The sequence below is a fragment of the Onychomys torridus genome, chromosome 19, assembly GCF_903995425.1.
Source record: "Onychomys torridus chromosome 19, mOncTor1.1, whole genome shotgun sequence".
Taxonomy (NCBI): domain Eukaryota; kingdom Metazoa; phylum Chordata; class Mammalia; order Rodentia; family Cricetidae; genus Onychomys; species Onychomys torridus.
Genome location: NC_050461.1, coordinates 59,252,120 through 59,271,147, shown reverse-complemented (window position 1 = coordinate 59,271,147; position 19,028 = coordinate 59,252,120). Strand labels below are relative to the sequence as shown.

Here is a 19,028-nt window from a genome sequence, read left to right as displayed (position 1 = left end):
AGTTAAGCATTTGGCTGGTTTAGCATCCAAGCTTTGGAGCAGCACAGTTCAGCTTAGATTCATGTGGAGGAGGACTCAGAAGCTTCCAGCCTGAGGAAACAGGATCACCTGAGGAACTAGCAAGATGAGATAGCTGTGGCTTGTTCTGTGTGTCTGATCTTCCAGCATTCACCCCAATAACTGGCCTCAGATTTGATTTCATTAATAAGAATCTTTAAGATTCCAACTACATACTGTGAAAAAATGACCTACTTGTTCTTTCTATAACCAAACTCCACCTTCAGGGAGCAATCCAGAAGGTATACAAAGAAATGAAATTTGGCAGATGGATGTGTTTCATTTTGCAGAATTTGGAAGATTAAAGTATGTATATCATACCATTGACACCTATTCAAGATTTCAGTGGGCAACTCCTATGAGTTCTGAAAAGGCTGATTCTGTAATTACATACCTATTAGAAGTTATGGCCATCATGGGAATACCTGTACAAATTAAGACAGACAATGCCCCAGCATATGTCTTCAATAAAATGAGACAGTTCTTTGCTTATTACAATATAAAGCATGTTACAGGTATACCACACAATCCCACAGGCCAAGCAGTCATAGAAAGATCCAATCGAACTTTAAAGGATATGCTAAATAAACAGCAACAGGTAACAATGACTCCTAGAAATAGGTTGCATAGTGCTTTATTAACATTGAATTTTCTCAATGCTGATGAGAAAGGAACAACAGCTGCGGAGAGACATTGGCTGACAGACAAAAGTCCTGAGCTAAACCAACCGGTTTATTTCAAAGATGTGTTGACTTCAGAATGGAAACCTGGATATGTCCTACATTGGGGAAGGGTGTTTGCTTTTGTTTCCACAGGGGAAGAAAAGCTATGGATACCAACAAAATTAATAAAAATTTGATTTGAACAGGAGAAACCCCTTGATGAGAAGTAAAAGATCATCTACCAATGTGACATCTCTTCAAGTTGTAAGAAAAATTTAACAATCAAAGGTTGGGGTAGGGTTCTGTTTTTGTCTTTCTAGGATAATGGAAATACCCATCTTCCAGAAATCATAAGGCCTTGGATATATGGATGTTTACAGCAGAAAGAAAGAATTTATTGGTACCAATCTACACAGGGTAAAATATCACTGTCTAACATCTATATCTCTATCAATCTAGAATAGTTGTGGTTCTAATTCAATTATAAACCAAGCTGGCTTTGGAGATGGAATAGGCTCACTCCTTCTCTAAACCCAAGCATACTGATAAAAGAAAAGGTTGAGAGATTCTTCAGTCCCATATCAAAAGAGCCCTCTGATGTGAGACAGAAGGAAACCAATTATAAGGGACCATTGTCTTCAAGATTCTAATTCTCTCCATGCTCACTCTTGATTTCTCGGAATCCTTTCTTACATGTCATGTCATCTTTAAATCCAAACCTTCCATTCTGATGAAAAATAAGTTTTTCCTATAGCAATCTCTGAAGTCTCCAGAAGGAAGATGGGGCCCCAACAACAACTCTACCTAATCCAGAATGATGCCATGGTAAGCATCATCATACTACACTTCTTGCCAGAATTTTAGATAATCTTACCCATTACTCTGAGAGTTGCTGCAGAATCTACAGTTAGTCTAACTGAGATTTAACTATCTGAGCTTTCTCACAATACTCAACAGAGATACCATCACCACCTAAACAGCAGGAAGCAATTCTAAGAAAACGACGCCCCTTCTCCCTAAGGTTTCATATTTCTCAGGGTTATGGATGATGGTTCTAGGGTTGGGGCTGGAAGAAACTGTTAAACTCAGTACTCTCCTTAAGGAAAGAAAATATGTCTCAAAAAAAGGGAAAAGAAGAAATGGAATGGATAGGTATAAGATGTTATGGTAGACTATCATATACATTAGTAAACAAATTTAGTAAAATAGCAGCCTTAGATAATTTGCACTGTTATGAATTCGTATATGTTGATACAAATATAAACTTTTTATATTCCTATTTAAGACAATTTGTATATTGATACAAATACAGAACTATGTTTGTTATAATGTACACATATTTTTACTCTTATTTGAAATATTTGTATATTGATACAAATGTAAATTTATATCTGTCATACTGTATGTATGTTCTCCTTCTGTTTAGGATATTCTGTATACTGATATATATTTAGGATTATTATCATATTGCATTGCACTATATATTCCTTCCTCTGTTAAAGATATTTTGTGTGTTGTCACAATTTTAAAGTCATTGTCCTTTTACTGTACATTTGCTTACAGACTGTTTGCCTTGTTTACATGAAGCCTTAGTCCTTAGGATGTTTACTCTCAGAGTAATGGGTAAGATTGTCTGAAATTCTGGCAAGAAGTGTAGTATGATGTCATCTATGCTTGTCATCTCTGTAATTATGTTAGGTTATCCAGATTTATCAATACATAGGTCGGATGGACAGGTAATCTTCAAACACTTCATGGACCTAGAGAATATGGCATTTAAATAACTTAGAATTCTGTTGACGTGAGACACAATTGCTCCTGGCAGCACCAATTTGATCTTGAGAGAATGTTGGGCTTCTAAGACATTTCCATTTGGAAGTTTATCTTCTTGGCACAAAATGGCCTACTGGGCAAAGAACTGCCTTTGCCTCAACTGCTGACAGTACAAATGCTGTTCTTTCTGGACAAGCGGGACACAAGGAAAGCAACCACTGTACTTTGCCAAGACAGGGTAAGATGGTCTTTCAGAATTCCTGCTTCTGAAAATGGTCTGTCAGATACTCTAGGCCTGTAGCCAATTTGAATGCACCAATGATGCTGAAAAACATTAAGTGACTGTCCAGGCTGCCAGCTGTCTCTGACTACTCTTGCAAGACTCCCAAAAGTTGCTTGTGTCCTTCTCCCATTTCTCAGGTATTATTATATTCCTTCTCAGGTCTTTGATGAGGTTGAAGACTAGCAGTTATAGTTACAACTATATATATATATAATCTTAGAATATATTAAGTATTAGACTCAGGTTCTTTAGGATAGGACACCTTTTGGAATGATCTTTATAACATGCCACCTACCCATGCTCTAGACTTCCCTGGATTTTAGTATGTGTTTTTTGCTTGATATTGTTTGCATTGCTTGTAATTCCAACTTATCTAGGTCATTATCCCTCATTACTCCTGGACAATATTTGATAACAATTTCTTTGTATATAGTCCTGTATTAGGTTAGAACCTTCTTATTTAGACAAAAGGGGGAGATGTAGTGGGTAGCCATTCCAGCCTTGTCCTGGAAGTTCCAAGCCCCATTGAGGCTTTGGTAATGGTCACGCCTACAAGGCGGGGCTGAGAGAGGACGCTGAAGACCCTGGAACCAAGAGAGGCCTCTCCTCTTGATCCTGGGTCTTCAGCATCCTCTCTCAGCCCCGCCTTGTAGGCGTGACCATTACCGAAGCCTCAATGGGGCTTGGAACTTCCAGGACAAGGCTGGAATGGCTACCCACTACACACCCAGTTCAATGAATTTCAGGAAAACTAAAAGTGACTCTTTGGGTATAATTTTACCCAATGTCCTTCATGGAATGATTTCTAATAATAATAATAAAAAAAACATTAAAGTCTAGCTGGGTATGCTGTTTCCTTTGGTGAATCTAAAGTCTGGATATCTGTAGCCCCTTCCCATGATGCTCATACACCCCACCATCCCCAACACAGGTACACAAGGCACTGAGCCAGCAGGTACAGGGTGACGCCACTCACCAGTCCACTTGTTCGGAAACTGCACGACTTCAACACCATCCGGGTAGGTTGTGTGTGTAGTCTGAGCATCTGCATAATAATAAATCTGTGAAGACCAGGGAACCCATGTTGGGAGGCAGGCAATGTTGTTACATTAGCCTCAGTTGAATCTGATTAGCTACTTCCCACAGGTGGCTAAAGGTATGGGCTCAGCAGGTGAATTCCATGGGAACTTCCACCATTGAGAAACACAGAAGTGGAACTAGTTGCTGACACCCCAGAAATGACAGACTTGGTTATTGGGAAATTGTGGGATGCAGCTTAGTCCTCAGTTTTGTTCCTGAGCATCCTCTAATGTATGACTTTCTGGGCCTTCATGCCTCATGGGGCCTGCAGCTGGTGAGGTCTGAGAGGTGGACATGGGCCATGAGCCCCCGTGTCCCCTGAACCCCACAGTTTTCAGACTAATGGTCAGGTGCAGCTTGAGAGAGTAGATCTCACAGATGCCTTGGACATCTGTCTCATGAGTTGCCATTGACTTGGGCGTTTCTAATACTCATGTCTCCCTTGGTTTCCAAGGAGGAAGAGAGAGGGAGTGCGAACATTTACAAAGGGGGAAGGTAGTGGGTTTGGGGACAGGTGCTCCTGATACTGAGGCCCAGTCACATTTAAAAACCACGGCTACAGGCAGAACGGGATTGGACGGGGTACTTGTTTGAAAAGTAAGAATGCATAAGGAAGACACTGCTCTCCTCCTAATTCAAACTCCTGGCTGGTCACACCACGTGAGTCCCCTGAGATGGAGTCATGTATCTCCATCCACCAAAGAAGAAGGGGACTGTCTGTCTTTCATTGGAGTCATATTATTGGGAAGTCTATGACTCTGAGATTGGGATGTGTTTTGGGTAGCTTCTTGTCAACTTGGCATATGTTAGAGTCATTTGGAAGAGGGAACATCAGTTGAAAAGATTCCTCCATCAGATTGCCCTGTAGGCAAGTCTGTGGGGGCATTTTCTTGATTAGCAATTAATGTGGAAGGATCTAAACCACTGTGTAGGTGATGCCACACCTAAGCAGGTAGTTCTAGATTGAGCTGAGCAAGCCACAGGAAGCAAGCCAGTAATTAGTGTTCCTCCATGGTCGCTTAAATTCCTGCTTTCAGTTTCCTGTGGTGACTTCCCTCAGTGAGTGATTGTGATGGGGACATGTAAGCCAAATAAACCCTTTCCTCCCCATGTTTTTGGTCATGGTGTTTATTACGGCAATAGAAAGTCAACAAGGAAAGAGAGCTCTGTGCTCTGTGGTTTTAAAGCATCCTCTTTATATTAGCAACGTGTCCCAAAGCCAGGTGGATGTAGGGAGTGCTCCTGTCTCCATCATCACGTAAATACCATGTTTCCCCTCAGCAGATCAGGAGACACAGGAAGAAGACAGCAGCTCCTGGACAGAGCCCTGGAGAGGGGTGTGCTCACCTGCCTCTGTGTGTGTGTCTTGCTCTCATTAGCACTGAGTCAAAGTCAAAGCAGGAAAATCTCCCTCCCAGCCTGCACTGAGCCCTGTTCTCTCTCCTAACTCCCCTTTGTTGCTTACCATCTGTCACTCTCTGCGTCTGTCCACCCTTCCTACCGTGTCTGCCTAAGAAACATGTTTGTGACCCCCAAGATGAGGCAACACATCTCTTTACCCCGCCCTGCTGCAACTTCCTCAAAGTCACCATTTAAATAGGTCTCCCAGGGTTTCCTGGTCCATTCTCCTGGGCATGGAGGTTAGCTCAGGCCAGTGGAAGAGCATTGTGGAGGGTGGGGTGCTGGTGGGACACCATTGTGCAAATCTGTGGGCTGAGACCATGAAGAATCTTGCATCATATGTCAAGGACAAAAATCTTCATTAACAGGAAGGTTCTGACCTTCCGCCTTCTCCCATCTCCTGACACCAGGAGAACAAAAGGACACGCATCTGTGAAGGGTTTGCTAGCGCCTGTGTGGCTCCGAGTCTAAAATAATACAAGTATGCCCATTGCACGCACCACTCTCTGATCAGGCTTGACCTTCTTCATGTCACCATTGAAGAACTTGATGAGGGTCGTCTTCTTGTCCGCACTGATCTCCTTCCTGGTTCCGTTGGGGAAGGTGATGATAGTTCGTCCATCACTGAGTACCTGCTCCACCTTGATGGACACACGAAAGCCCCCGTGAAGAGCTGTGACAAGCATGATTACCACTGCTCCACTGTTTTCCCTTGTGCTCAAAATCACTGCCCACTGTCTGCCTGGCATGGTGGATACTAACTGCTGCAGACACAGACACAGACACGCACACGCACATGCACGCCCTACACTGATGAGCTCCCAATCCCCACCCTGCATTTGGTTATCAACAGTGTTAAGATTTGTTCCTCGACATCTGCCTTCCTTTGTGTTGATGCTTTGCATTTGCTGTTAGGTCTGTGTGATCTGCGGTCATAGGACTGATAAACCTGGAATCCTCGGACAGATGAAATTGCATGATTGCTAGGTAAAAATTAACTTTTGTGCACTTTTTGTCTTTCCTATCTTATCCTTTCGACTCAGACACTACATTAATGGCTTTGATTAATAAGCAGCAAACGGCAAACGAGTGTCTTCAAATGTATACTGCTAGGCTCTCGGTAAGAGACATTACCCTGTGAAGATTAGTGTAAAGAAGACATTGGCAGAAATAACCTTAACTTGGGGAGTTAATATACGTGTATTTTAAAAACTCCATGTAGCATTTACTAATTATACCACATACTATAACTACTGTTAATATAGCTGGAAATGTAGGAGCTGACTCGTCAGAGTCAAAAACTAATACTTCTGAAGGAATCAGAGAGCTAGCCAACCAAACCCAGCTGACAGCCAGCATAAAAAGAGGTTTGAACGAAGTCTACACACTCACGCCCTTGCTCACAAATCCACCAGGTGAATGCACAAGTTGTGTGCAGGTCAGAACCAGAAGATGAGTTAGTGTCCTGAGCCAGCCAGAAAAGCTCCAAAGAGGCTTCAATGATCAGCTGGCTCTCAAAACAACACAGCACACGTGTTCTTAAAATGCTGCACACCGGGAAGTCATAAAGTCAACCACAGTTACATGTACCAATTCCAGAGTGGTGCTCCAGCAGATAACCACTGCATAGACAATGGCCTTTATAGAAGGAAGGCAGTAATGGAGCCGCTAGCTTCCTGTCACCTCACGCCATGTAGCACTGAGCATCCCTAACCATTTGTGGTGATGCTGGGTCAGTGCACCCGCGTGTGGTATGCAGCATACCACTGTCCAGTCTACATCAGAAACTGACGATAGACAACTGTGACAGTGGCTTTGTGCATTTACTCTTCCAGACATTTTATCTTATTTCAGTGCCTTCCTCACTGTGTGAAGAACGTCCTACACAGTAGTGTGTACTGCTAAGCCAATGCAGCCTTGCTCATCACACTTCCCATGTCTCTTGCTTGTATCAAAAGGCTATGTTGAGTGACTGAGGATATCTAGGTTTGTGTGAGTTGCTACAATGGTCACACAATGGTGAAATCACTTAATGCAGCACAGGGAACGTGGCAGAGAAAGACTGTGTACTGCAGACACCTACCTTGCCATTCGGGTGTCGCTTTTCCTGCGTCTCATTGTCCTTCTCGGTGTCCATGGGGGGCGGTTCTTCTCTAGGAGGTCCCGACTCTGCCAGAAGTTCCTGTAGAGAGATTATAACCATTGCCTCCTATGGCCCCCTATGAGAACTACGGGGCCATCCTGTAGTTTGGGACCAAGTTTGTGTTTGTTCCCCTCTCTTAGCATACTCGACCCATACCAGGGTGAGCTGGGTGACAGTCACCAAGTTCTGATTCTGAGTGCACATCACTGAGGCCTTGAGATAAATCAATAGCAGGAGTTTAATAGATAACTAAACCCAGCTCACATTACTGATAATGTTGGGAAGGGTTACTGACTGCTTTTAGGGGAACAACCCCCCCCCCCAATGCCCACCTTTACATGGTGAAAAACTTTACAGCCCACATTCCCTCCTGTGGAGAAAATGGCTTAATTCTGTTGCCATTTTTATCAGACATTGTGTGACTATGAAGTGACCCTGGCTACGGAGCTAGGGTATTTCTGCTACATTTGTTTTTTTTTTTCTATTCCATTCATTTCCACTAAGAACTGCAAACAAAAAGAACAGAGTAAAACTTTGGTTTCTATATCCATAAGGTCACAGAAGCTTGACCTGCCTTTGGCCACTGGTCTAATACCGCCCTCCGATGACTGAAGGAATGCCATGTTTCTCTGATTTGAAAGGCTGAATGTGCTCCGAGACTGGGGGGTATCTGCAGCCATCATAGCTTTCTGTGCTTGTGAAAAGGGGATGGAAGAGCAGTTTCTGCTGCCACCTCCAGGTCTTCCTACCCAGCCTCCCTACCAGGTGAAACGCTACCTACCTGCATCCACTGTGCATTCTGGAGAAAACTAGGGTGGTGCCTGTTTTCCTGAGCATGAATGAGAAGCTCACCTTCAGAACTCTCTGGATTGGAGGACCACATATCTGAAACAGCAGAGAAGTGCTTTCCAAGAGACTTCGTACATATAGTGAGAGTGCTGTATACCCAGGGTGAGTTCTAAGTCCAAGTTACCTTTCCAGCACATTCTCTCCTTTCCTGAGGTCACTGTGCAAATGCCATGGACTGACTGTGTGCAAATCCTGAAGTGTTGAGCCATGCCCTGAAACACCACCCCTAGGGAGGTAGCTGTCACACCTGCCTGTGACCTTGAGGTATATGCCCCTGGGGTGTGGCCACTGGGGGACCCTTGAGACCTGGGATGCACCCATGCTCACCCTCACTCTCTTCACTACCTCGTGGTTTTGGATGGAGGCAAAACAGGTAGCAGGGAAGGAGTAGTATCTTGACAATGCTGGTCCCTTTTTATTGGTGTTCTTCTGCCCCACACCAGGCGGCTCTTCTGATACGAGACAGAATCTCTTAACTTCCTCTTTTCCCAACACCTTGTCTACTGATTGTGTGGCCACTATATGTTGTTGTACAGAAGACTAAGCTAGCAGAGGGTGGTGTCTGTCCTGAAGCTGCCTTTGCCCCAGGAGGGGGCAGACATAGGAAGAGAAAAATTACAAACCCAGTGACCGCTGCCCACTAGACCTGTGGAGGGAAACAGAGGTAGCGGGGAAGGAGCACTGTGCATTCAGGGCAGGTGGGAGCAGGTTGAAAGGCCACCACCACCACTGAGGAACTGAGAACAGCTTACCCACAGCCAAGAGCAGAGAGAATGATGTGTGGATACTTGCTTGCTTGCTCTCCCCTAGCTTTCTCGTATCATTCAGGATCCCTTAACTAGGGAATAATGTGGCCTACAAGGGGCTGAGTCTTCCTATATCAATTCACAATCAAGACAGTGCTTCACAGACATGCCCACAGGCCAACCCCATCTAAGTAATTCCTCATTATGACTCTCTGCCAAGGCAATTCTAGCTTGTGTCAAGTTGACAGTCAAAACTAACCAGCACACAGAATATGGTAGGCTTGGACATTGGAACCCTTGGTCTCCATTTGGTGGAGCTGTTGAAGGAGGTTTGATTGGTATGACCTTGATAGAGGAAGTACGGTACTTGGGCCCATTTTCAGTTTGCTCTGTTTTGTGCTTACAGTACCTGCCATTATGAACTAGCCCTTTTGAACCGTAAGCCCAAATAGATTCTTCCTTCTAGAAGCTGCCGTGGTCTTGGTGCTTTTACCATAGCAACAGAAAAGTAGCTGAGACACAGAGGTCCAGAAATGTCCCTTGGACTCAGGGAGAGACAGTGCTCTGCTTACCCAGGCACAAGGGTCCAGGGTTCGATATGTCAAAGGGAACTCCCATGGACAGCAAAGAGGGTGGTTAAGAGCCAGGCTGCAGGTGGATGAGAGTCCTCTCTCTGCCCACCAGGGATGCAACTGAGCCTGGCAGCTGCGGCACTGTGCAGAGGCTCCACAGCAGAACTCCTGCATACCCGCAGGCAAGCCCAAGGGGCCTACAGAGTGTGAAGGTCACCACTAACAGCAGCTGGAACAGGGCATTCTTCCTGCCCTCGTGGGAACCTGCAGGTGGGACCTGCAGGGACAGGAGAGGCTGTGTACCTGGATGGACAGCTTGAACTCAGAGTGAGGTCAAGCAAGTGTTGTGCAGGAACAGATATAACAGGCAGGTGGTATCAGCAGCCAGCAAACAGAAAGGGAAGGGGTAAGGATGGCCTGGGAAAGCTGGCCCCGGGGCTCTGCAACAGTGTTGGGAGAGGTTACCAAGATAGACAAAGGAGCTCAAGGAGGAATCAGAACGTGGCCAGAACCCTGGGAGCTCTAGGGACCTTACCCGCACGCCACATCCCTCCCCCAGCATTCTGCAGGGACTTGTCCCCTGCCACCTTGTTCTCTCACCGGGTGCCGACTCTGTGTCCAGGAATGTTGTGTCCGACAGGGGTTCTGGTGACGCCCTGCCAAAGTGTCTTTGCATAAACTTGGAAGACAGGTGCATAACCTGGGTACAGAGAGAGTCACAAAAACAGCGATGCCAGCAGGCCAGTGACCGGATGCTGTGCACAGCTGGGTCAGCTTTCAGATGCCTCCGACACTTTTCAGACTCTACCAAGAGCATCCAGCCCTGTTCCCTGAACTCAGGCAATTGACCTGATATAGAAAATTCCCTCCCATACAATCACTTCAGTTCTGTTTAGCTTCTTGTTTTAGTACTGAAGGTGTGTATGAAGACACTCAACTTTCTGATTTATAGAAGCATAGTTATGTTTCACAAATTCCTGAGTCCATTTTGAGTAACAAAGTGAGTGCTCTTGTTGGACTTCATGTGACTGGGATGAAGCAGGATGTGCTCCTGGGGTTGAGGAGGTGAGGAGGTGGGAAGGTGAGGAGGTGAGGAGGTAGGGAGAAGGAAGCTTGGCAAAGTGCATTCTGTTCACGCATGAGGCCGAAGTTCTAGGGAGAACCCACAAAAGGCCTGGTAAGGCCGCATGCCTCTAATCCCAGCACCCAGAAAGCAGAGACCCAAGGGTCCCTGAAGCGTGCTAGCCAGAGAGTGGAGTCAACCAGTGTAGTCCTGGCTCAGTTAGAGAACACGTCTCACAAAATGAGGTGGAGGGCCTGAGGATGGCCCAACGGTTGAGAGCTTTGCTGCTATTCCAGAGGACCCCAGTTTGGCTCCCAGCATTCCCGCTGTTTGGCTCACAGTCACCTACAACTCTGCCTCAAGGGATCTAGCACACCCTCTTCTGGCTTCCATGGGCACACAGATGGCACATGTGCACCCGCATGTAAAAATCATTTTAAAAAATGATGTGGAGGCAGATGCAGGAAGACAACACACAATCACAAACAGAGGAGGGGGAGAGAGGAGAGAGAGAGGAATGAGAGGGAGGAAAGGAGAGGGGAGAGGGAGGGAGGGAGAGACTGTACACGAGCGGTACACGTCCCCAAGGTCACCTTTTCATCAAGAGACATGTAAGACAGTTTTTCGTCTAAGGAATCTGTTCTTCCAGTGGCCATCGTACTTCCGTTTTGAGGACTCCTGGAAGCAGTGTCGTCTGACGTCGTTTTCTCTGAATCCATTCCCTCTATCTTTATGTACACTGGCTAGACACAAATGAGGAGTGTTCGTATCAGCATCAAACAATACTGTCCCAAAGTACCAATCAATGCAAGGTATTTGTGACCCCACAGCCTGGACTCTGACAACCCTGTGTTTTCAGTTCCCCAGGGGACCAGCAGGGGGGCTGCTCTCTGCACACCTTCCTCCACAGTCTTAGTCCAGAACCACCACACTCCATAGTCTAGAAAGGGTTTGATGTCGCGGTGAATGATGTGCATAAATCCAAATTTAACAAGTTTAATCTAAAATGAGCTTCTAGCCTTTGTGTTATTTTAGAAATCAATGGTTTTGAAGTGTGGCTTAGCTGTTCGCCCAGTTATTGCTTCCCTTCACACACACGTCTGCTAAGAAGTCTTACTACATTCAGATAACTGATTACACTTCATCTCTTCTGCTGTGGCTCCAAATTAGCAGCAAAATGGCTGCACTCAGGAGCCTCACACAGAAAAGCAGCCACTGCAAACCACCACAGACAGGCAAGGCCACCCAAGGCACAGTGGGGGCAAAGCACATTCGAATCGGCTCACTGATATCGAATGTCTTAATAATGGTTTGGGCCAGGAGACTTGGACTGAATTCCCCACATGTTGGAGAGACCAGACTGCTACTCAGCGAAACCTGTGACCTGCTTCTTGCTGACACCAGCTCCAAACCAACAAGGGTTGGGGTCCAAAGACTAAACAACTCCAACCCTTGCATTATGTAACTTCTGCTGAGCGTGTAGGGAAGTAGGAAATATGTAACACTATTTATAAACAAGTATTAACAATATTTTCTGCCTCAACTCTTCCTAGATCCTTCTCACCTCCTTACCTAGCCAAGTTCATGTTCTGTCTCTTTGTCTCTCTCTAACAAAAACCCCAAATGAACAAATGAAATCAAAACAAACTAGGAAAAAACCCAGTAGGACAGTAAGAAACAAAATACAGACACACAAAAACAACCAAGCACACACCACAACCAAAACCACAGACTCTGTGTTGTGTTGGCCAGTTACTCCTGGGCATAGGCCTGCCTTGGGATGTGGTTGATATACACTCCATTGGAGAACACTAATTTTCCCTTTCCCAGCAGGTATCATTTTTAAATAGCTTCTTGGTCAAGGGTGGGACCTTATGTCCCCTTCCCCCTCTGAGTGCTGGGATTTTGAATGGTTTAAGCCTGTGCAGGTCTCAGTGTGCTGTCACAGTCTCTGAGTTCATAGTGCATCAGTCCTTTTCTGTCTGGATGATGCTCCTTCTGTGGCATCATCCATCACCTCTGGCTTTTACAATCTTCCCGCCTCCTCTTCCACATAGATCCCTGGGCCAAGAGGGGACAGTTTTGATGGAGACAGCCCATTTAGGTCCAAGTGCCCCAAAGTCTCTCTCTGCACATTGTCCATTTGTGGCTTGTCTGTGTTAAGTACCATCTACTGCAAGAAGAAATGTCTCTGGTGATCGTTAAGCTAGGCAGTGATCTATGGGTATAGCAATGTGTTATCAGGACTCGTTTTATTGATCTGTCCCTTTAGCAGAATAATTGTATTTGGTTTTTTACTAGGTCTATGATCTACCCAGTCTCAGTTCCTTGGCCAGTTTAGCTGTGCCAGGTATGGGTTCCATCTCATGGGTTGGGCCTTAAATTCAATAAAGAAGTGGCTGGTTTCTCCCATAACATTTGTGCCATGATTGCACTAAGTATCTTGCAGGCAGGTCTCTGGTTTAGGTAACATGTTTGTAGTGGGTGACAGTGATGATTACCTTTCTCCTCTGGCAGCATGCAGAGTACCTTACAACCATGAATACTAACTAGTCAGTAGGGGTGAAGCTTCTAGCTGGGTACCAGCTTGATTTCTCCATTTCAGTGAGCAAGTTGTGTCTTCAGCAATAGAGCCACACAACCAGTTTGTGGAAAACAACCAACAGCCTTAGCAATGGCCTATTATGCTTGGGGAGTTCCATGGGACCCCTTTGGCCAATGACTCAACAAGATGTAATCCATTCCTGGCACTGGAGGATTTATTTGGTGGGATAAGATGTCTAGTTGGGGTATTGTCTTCCCTATTATATGTTGACTCCATTTAAATTCCTTTCACACACACACACACACACACACACACACACACACACACACACGTATATGTGTATGTGTTATGTGTGTATATGTATATATATGTATATGTATATGTATATGTATATGTATATGTATATTGGAAGCTTCTGCAGCAATGGGATCCCATATGACTTTTCAGAAGGTCTTTAGTTACACAATACTCACATAGCTGGCCAGAGACCTGAGATACAGGTCTTCCTTCTCTGAAGGCTGTCTACAAGTGTGGGCTTGGTATTTTAAGTTGCACACCCTCCTCTGAGGAAGAAGGGGCAGTGTGAACCTTCAACACCATCTCTCCAGTGCTAACTTACAGCTGTGCACTTCACATACGTGTGTACATGTGGCAGACCTTTTGACGTCATCCCTAGAATTGTGTTTGAAAACAGATATCCCTGGGCAAATTTAAAAGTGTGGCATTCACAGCCTTGTTCTTTGTTGTTGTTCAAAGGTGAGTGTTTGCGGGGCAGATGCTATTCTTCTCCACAGTCACATGAGGAGCAGAATTGTACACAGTCAGTGACCATTTGAGAGCTATCTCATAGTGAGGAGAGACTGGCATCTGATGCAGATGGAGTGATACCCTGCTGACTCATGGATACTTCTTACCCACACATCATGAGCAAGGGGTAATGAGGCAACATGGTAGCAAAGGCTATATAAAATCTCCCATAGGGCCAGGCAGTGGTGGCACACACCTGTAATCCCAGCACTCGGGAGACAGAGCCAGGTGGATCTCTGTGAATTCGAGGCCAACCTGGTCTATAGAGCAAGTTCCAGGACTGCCATGTCTACACAGAGAAACCAAAACCAAACCAAACCAAACCAACCAACCAACCAACCAAATACCCCAAAAATCTCCCATAGGATCCCTCTCAGCTTCTAGCAGTGACAGCAGTCAGCTCTCAGTCACTAAATTACAGAGCTATAGCTAAGTCCTACCTCCCCCTGTGCCTTGGTGGACTTAATGACAGGATCCAGTACATCACTTAAGGTAAAGTAGGAACCTGGAATCCTAAGGTGTCATGGCCTGGCGTCCAGCTGTTCCAGGAGAGCCTGTGAGAATCCTGGAGACAGAGTAAGGACAGGCTCTGTTCCCAGAACTCCCAGGAAGGCATGGCTGGGACCTGCTGTCCCCTCTGAGTGATTTATGAGTGAGGGAAAGGCAGTAGACCCTCACAGAGTGCCCAGTGGAGACAGCAGGGCTGCAAGGGAGGGGACATGCCTTCACGTGTATGTAATGCAGGAAATCTGTTGTACCATAGTGTTGGTCGCTCTTGCCAGGGGTGGTGAGGCTATTGCGGCCTCCACACCCTGCCGCTTCAAAGCCTTCAGTTCCTTCCGGAGCTCCTGGTTCTCCTTCATCAGAACATTGATCTGGTTTTGGAGGTCTTTGTGAGCTGCACACCACCAAGATGCCTGTCTTGTGAGCTCTGAGGCAAGTTCACAGATCTGCTTCTGCAGTCCCTGAGGTGGAAAGAGAATGACAGGCACTTCTCAGGCACTCTGGGGAATTACCAACTCCGCCCCCTCCCCCCCCAAACAAACAAACAAACAAACAAACAAACAAACAAAAAACCAGAGTCCTGCCGAAAAGAGATTGTGGAGTTCTGGGATGTCTTTCACCTCCAAAGAGGAAGTCAGATGTCCACAGCCGTCATTACCAAGTGTTTTCACTGGGATTTAGTCCACACACTCCAACTAGATCTAACGGCTGGTGAGGGTTAGTCATTGCCAGAACATTGCTGTGAAAGACATTCACGTCTCTTCTGCAGCCTTCTCCTTGGAGGCTGTTGGAAAGGAGCTGCCACCATGCGTCCGAGAATGATTGAGACCCAGCCTCTACTCCTGCTTCACTAATTCCTTGCTGGGCGACCTCAGAGAGAGGCCATCTAATCTCTCCGGGCCTGCTTCTTCCCTCACAGGAGAGTTGAAACCAAATGGCCTTGGATTATTATCTAAGAGGGGAAACTGTCTAGCCTGGAGGGCTTTGCTTAGAAAATGACACTAGGTGCTGTGTCTGCTGACTTGTGAGGGGGTGGGTACTTGATTACATGATGCCAATTTTCATGTCATGTATCTGTTCATATTAATGGACAGACCCAGTAGGTGCCGTGAGACACCATGCTTCTGGGTTGGAGGATTGAGGAGCTGATGGCAAATGGGCCGATGAGAAGAGGAGGGGGAGGGAAGCACTCTTCTGCCTCTCTTTGCCCAGAGGTCAGACCCAGGGAGGCAGAGGCACCTGCCTCCATCACAGAACAACCCCGGGAGATGCTACTGGGGCGGACAAGGCCTGGCCTAGGAACACCTGCTCCACAGCCATTGCTTTCCCATCAGTCGCGGCCCTGGACCCTCTAAGGCTTGGCCTTTGTCCTGTCACTTTGCCAGGAATCTCTTGCTTGGTGTTGAAGACGGTATCCCAGCACAGCTCTGTCCAACTTTGTGGGAAACATTGGCCCTGAGGGGTGAGCATGTGTGCGTGTGTGCGTGTGTGTGTGTGTGTGTGTGTGTGTGTGTGTGTGTGTGTGTGTGACAGCTGTGTTCAGAGGCCTGTTATTTTTCTCCTCTAATGGTGAGGGGCAGACTTCTCCTTCCTTCCAGAGGGATTATTTCTAAGAGTAAGACCGAATGTTAAAGAGAGAATGGAAGACGTTAGAGAAGACATTTCTGACACTTGGTTCTCCCAGCTCTGGAGACGATGGGGGAAGTGATTGCATTTGAGCTTTAACATTCTTCTCCCTTTCTAGAAACTTTGCTACTAAGACAAAATTTGGAGGATTTGGTGCAGGGAACTACGGTGGCAATGCACCCAGGAGCCAGAAGCGCATCTCTGCCAACCAAATCCCTGGACACTTTTCCCACATAGGATAGTTCTTCAAATGTGTTGGTTTTTATTAGCGTATGTTAGTCGCACATTTTGATGAGGGGTTACGGTGATATTCCTCCAGCACACAAAGCGTCACAAATGCAACCTACAACTCAGATTTTCCTGGAGGAGGCGGGGCTTCCAAGGGGGGCACTTGACTCTCCAGTGGAGGACAGTGTTAAGCTTCCAGATCCAGAATGTATGTACTGTAAGAAACTCTTAGCAGGGGATCAACTGTGGTAGTCAGCTCCCTGTTCCTGTCAGAAAATACCCAAGAGACCCGACTTAGAAGGAAGAAAGTTTGTTTAGGTTTCTGGTTTCAAAGCTTTCTGTTCACCATTGCTGGGCTCCAACACTTTGGGCCTATGGTAAAACTGCTCACTTTATGACAACCAGGAAGCAGAGAGGGAAGGGGAAAAGGGGAGGGGAAGAGGGAGGGAGAGAGAGAGAGAGAGAGAGAGAGAGAGAGAGAATGCAGAGGGCCTGGGACTTCACTAGCTCCTTCAAAGGCATATATCTAGAGACCTAACTTGTCTTCACCTTAGTCTCCACCACCTACCAATGGCAGCACCAGGTGGACATCAGTGTTACACATGTGATCTTTGGAGGGAACATCTGAGATGCAAACTGACTCCAACTCACAGTAGTCCTCAGAACCTAGTAAACCCTGGCACCAACAAGCCATCCACCCTGGAAGAAGGATGGACAGCATGTCAGTGACTAGGGGTCAAATTCCTTAGAAAAACAAGATTCAGGGATGCCTGAAAACTCGGGACTCCCGTTTCTCCTTCCATGTGGTAAAAAACACCATTTTCTTAACATTTCCTCATGACACAACATAGCAGCCCTGTGGCCCTGTGGTGTCCTCTCAGGGATACTTTGTCCTTGTGATGCCCATATCCCTCTGCCTCTCCTCAGCAGTGCTGCTATGTGATCTCTGTGACCAGGGGCTCACATCCTGTCCTCCTCATACATTAGAAACCTAACACAGTGTGAGGCATCCAGTAGTGGGATGCTGTTCCCGAGGAGCCCCCAGGCCACCTCTATACACTTCAGCCTCTTATGCTTGTGGATGTAAACCCCAACTCCATCCTTGAACCCCTCCACATCTTTTCTTTCTGAGAAGAGAGCTAGAACATTAATCTCCTATGAAAAGAAGCATTGAAGAATCATGTGCTCCGTGAGGGCCGTGCACCATGCCCCCACCTCTGCATGCTCGGGCTGCTGTTGGCTACTTGGTGACTTCCCATATGGTCTCTGACCCCCTTACTGCAAGGGGATCCTCACATATTCAGTCAAAAGGCCCCACATTTCCTGCTGTAGCCACTAAGTATAGGCTCTGTGACATTAGCAGGCCACCCTCTATAAAGTAAGGAACCTAAGAACACCCCACTTGCATAAAACCTTGTTTAGGCAAGGACCTAGTGCCAAATAAACACTGTCAATATCCACAGTGAACCCTCGGACACACTGTGATGTGTGTATTCCTAGTTCTCTAACAGGTACTGGAAGCCAGAGAGGTTCAAACTTCACATTCCAAGTTTTCTGTGGACCTCTTCAGTTGACCCAGGGGAAGCTGCAGCCTTGTTCTCAGAATAAAGGGGGTCAGATCCTAAGGGAGGCTACAGCCTCTCTCTCTCTCTCTCTCTCTCTCTCTCTCTCTCTCTCTCTCTCTCTCTCTCTCTCTGTGTGTGTGTGTGTGTGTGTGTGTGTGTGTGTGTGTGTGTTTGTAAGGATCAGTGAGTTTGCTGGCATGATTTAAGGAATGTGAATGTCCTGAAAAGTTTGACGCCTTTTCAAAAACCTGGAGTCTTCTGGAGTAGAAGGGAGCCAACATGCTCTACAATCTGAGAAGCTCTGCACCTGCTGCTCAGAGTCATCATAGAGACTGAGCTGGAGTTTGTCACAAGATACCGTAGCACACCAGCTCAGAGCAAGCGCACACTGAGATGGCCCCAATGGGCAACCAGAGTTGTAGAATGAAATGGCAGATCTCAAGACAAGAGGTAGAGTTCTCCCCAGTCCATTCCCCATTCAAAGGACACACTGCTTCTTGGCCTGGCTTACCATGATATCGTCAGGCTTGCTGCTGTCCTCTCCAAGGACCAGGGCTGTAGCCTCCATATTCTTCTTACGGTTGGCCCCTGCTCCTTGACTCGGGTCCTCCAACATGGTTTGCCTCCACTGACTCCTTAGCCTCGAGATGACCAGTAAGCATTCTAGTTGTAAAGGAGAAGGGTCATGGGGGCTTCTTGATGCATCCCACCTCTGCCCCTCCAATTATCAGCTGATAGTCTTCCAATCCTCCCACTTAGAACAGAGAATGCCCAGCCATGCTTTACTGAATTCCCCACCCTACTGCTGGAGAGTCTCCACCTGGAGCTGACCAGGAAAAAATTTCCATGTCTGGAAACCACAGAGTGGAAAGGACCTGGCCACTTACAAGTGGTGTGTCCCCAAAGGTGGGTAGAAAATGCTTGGATTCAGGGAGTCAGCATGGTGCCTGATCACCTGAGTGATCATTGCCAGCATTGCCTGGAGGTGAGCAGGACCTTGAGAGGGGACCTGGGACATCTTAGTCCTTCATCAGACCTCTGCTGGGAATGCCTTTGACTGCCTCTCTTCAGGACAAATCCCTTGTCCCCAACCTCCAGCTCCATAACCTAAAACGATGACAGAG

At 46.5% G+C, this 19,028-nt stretch overlaps 1 protein-coding gene across 1 annotated transcript in view; it reads right to left on the bottom strand.

Moving 5' to 3' along the window:
- The window catches only part of LOC118570706 (centromere protein J-like), a 28,576-nt gene extending 9,990 nt beyond the window's left edge, over positions 1-18,586 (bottom strand). The window contains exons 1-8 of the mRNA XM_036169364.1: positions 18,416-18,586; positions 14,740-14,946; positions 11,223-11,372; positions 10,167-10,266; positions 8,181-8,284; positions 7,340-7,438; positions 5,757-5,897; positions 3,752-3,836 (exon numbers count right to left, since the gene is read on the bottom strand). Of these exons, the coding sequence (XP_036025257.1) occupies positions 3,752-3,836; positions 5,757-5,897; positions 7,340-7,438; positions 8,181-8,284; positions 10,167-10,266; positions 11,223-11,372; positions 14,740-14,946; positions 18,416-18,520 (991 nt within the window). The 5' untranslated portion in view covers positions 18,521-18,586. The remainder of the gene's footprint in view (positions 1-3,751; positions 3,837-5,756; positions 5,898-7,339; positions 7,439-8,180; positions 8,285-10,166; positions 10,267-11,222; positions 11,373-14,739; positions 14,947-18,415) is intronic.
- Between the last annotated feature and the right edge of the window lie 442 nt (positions 18,587-19,028).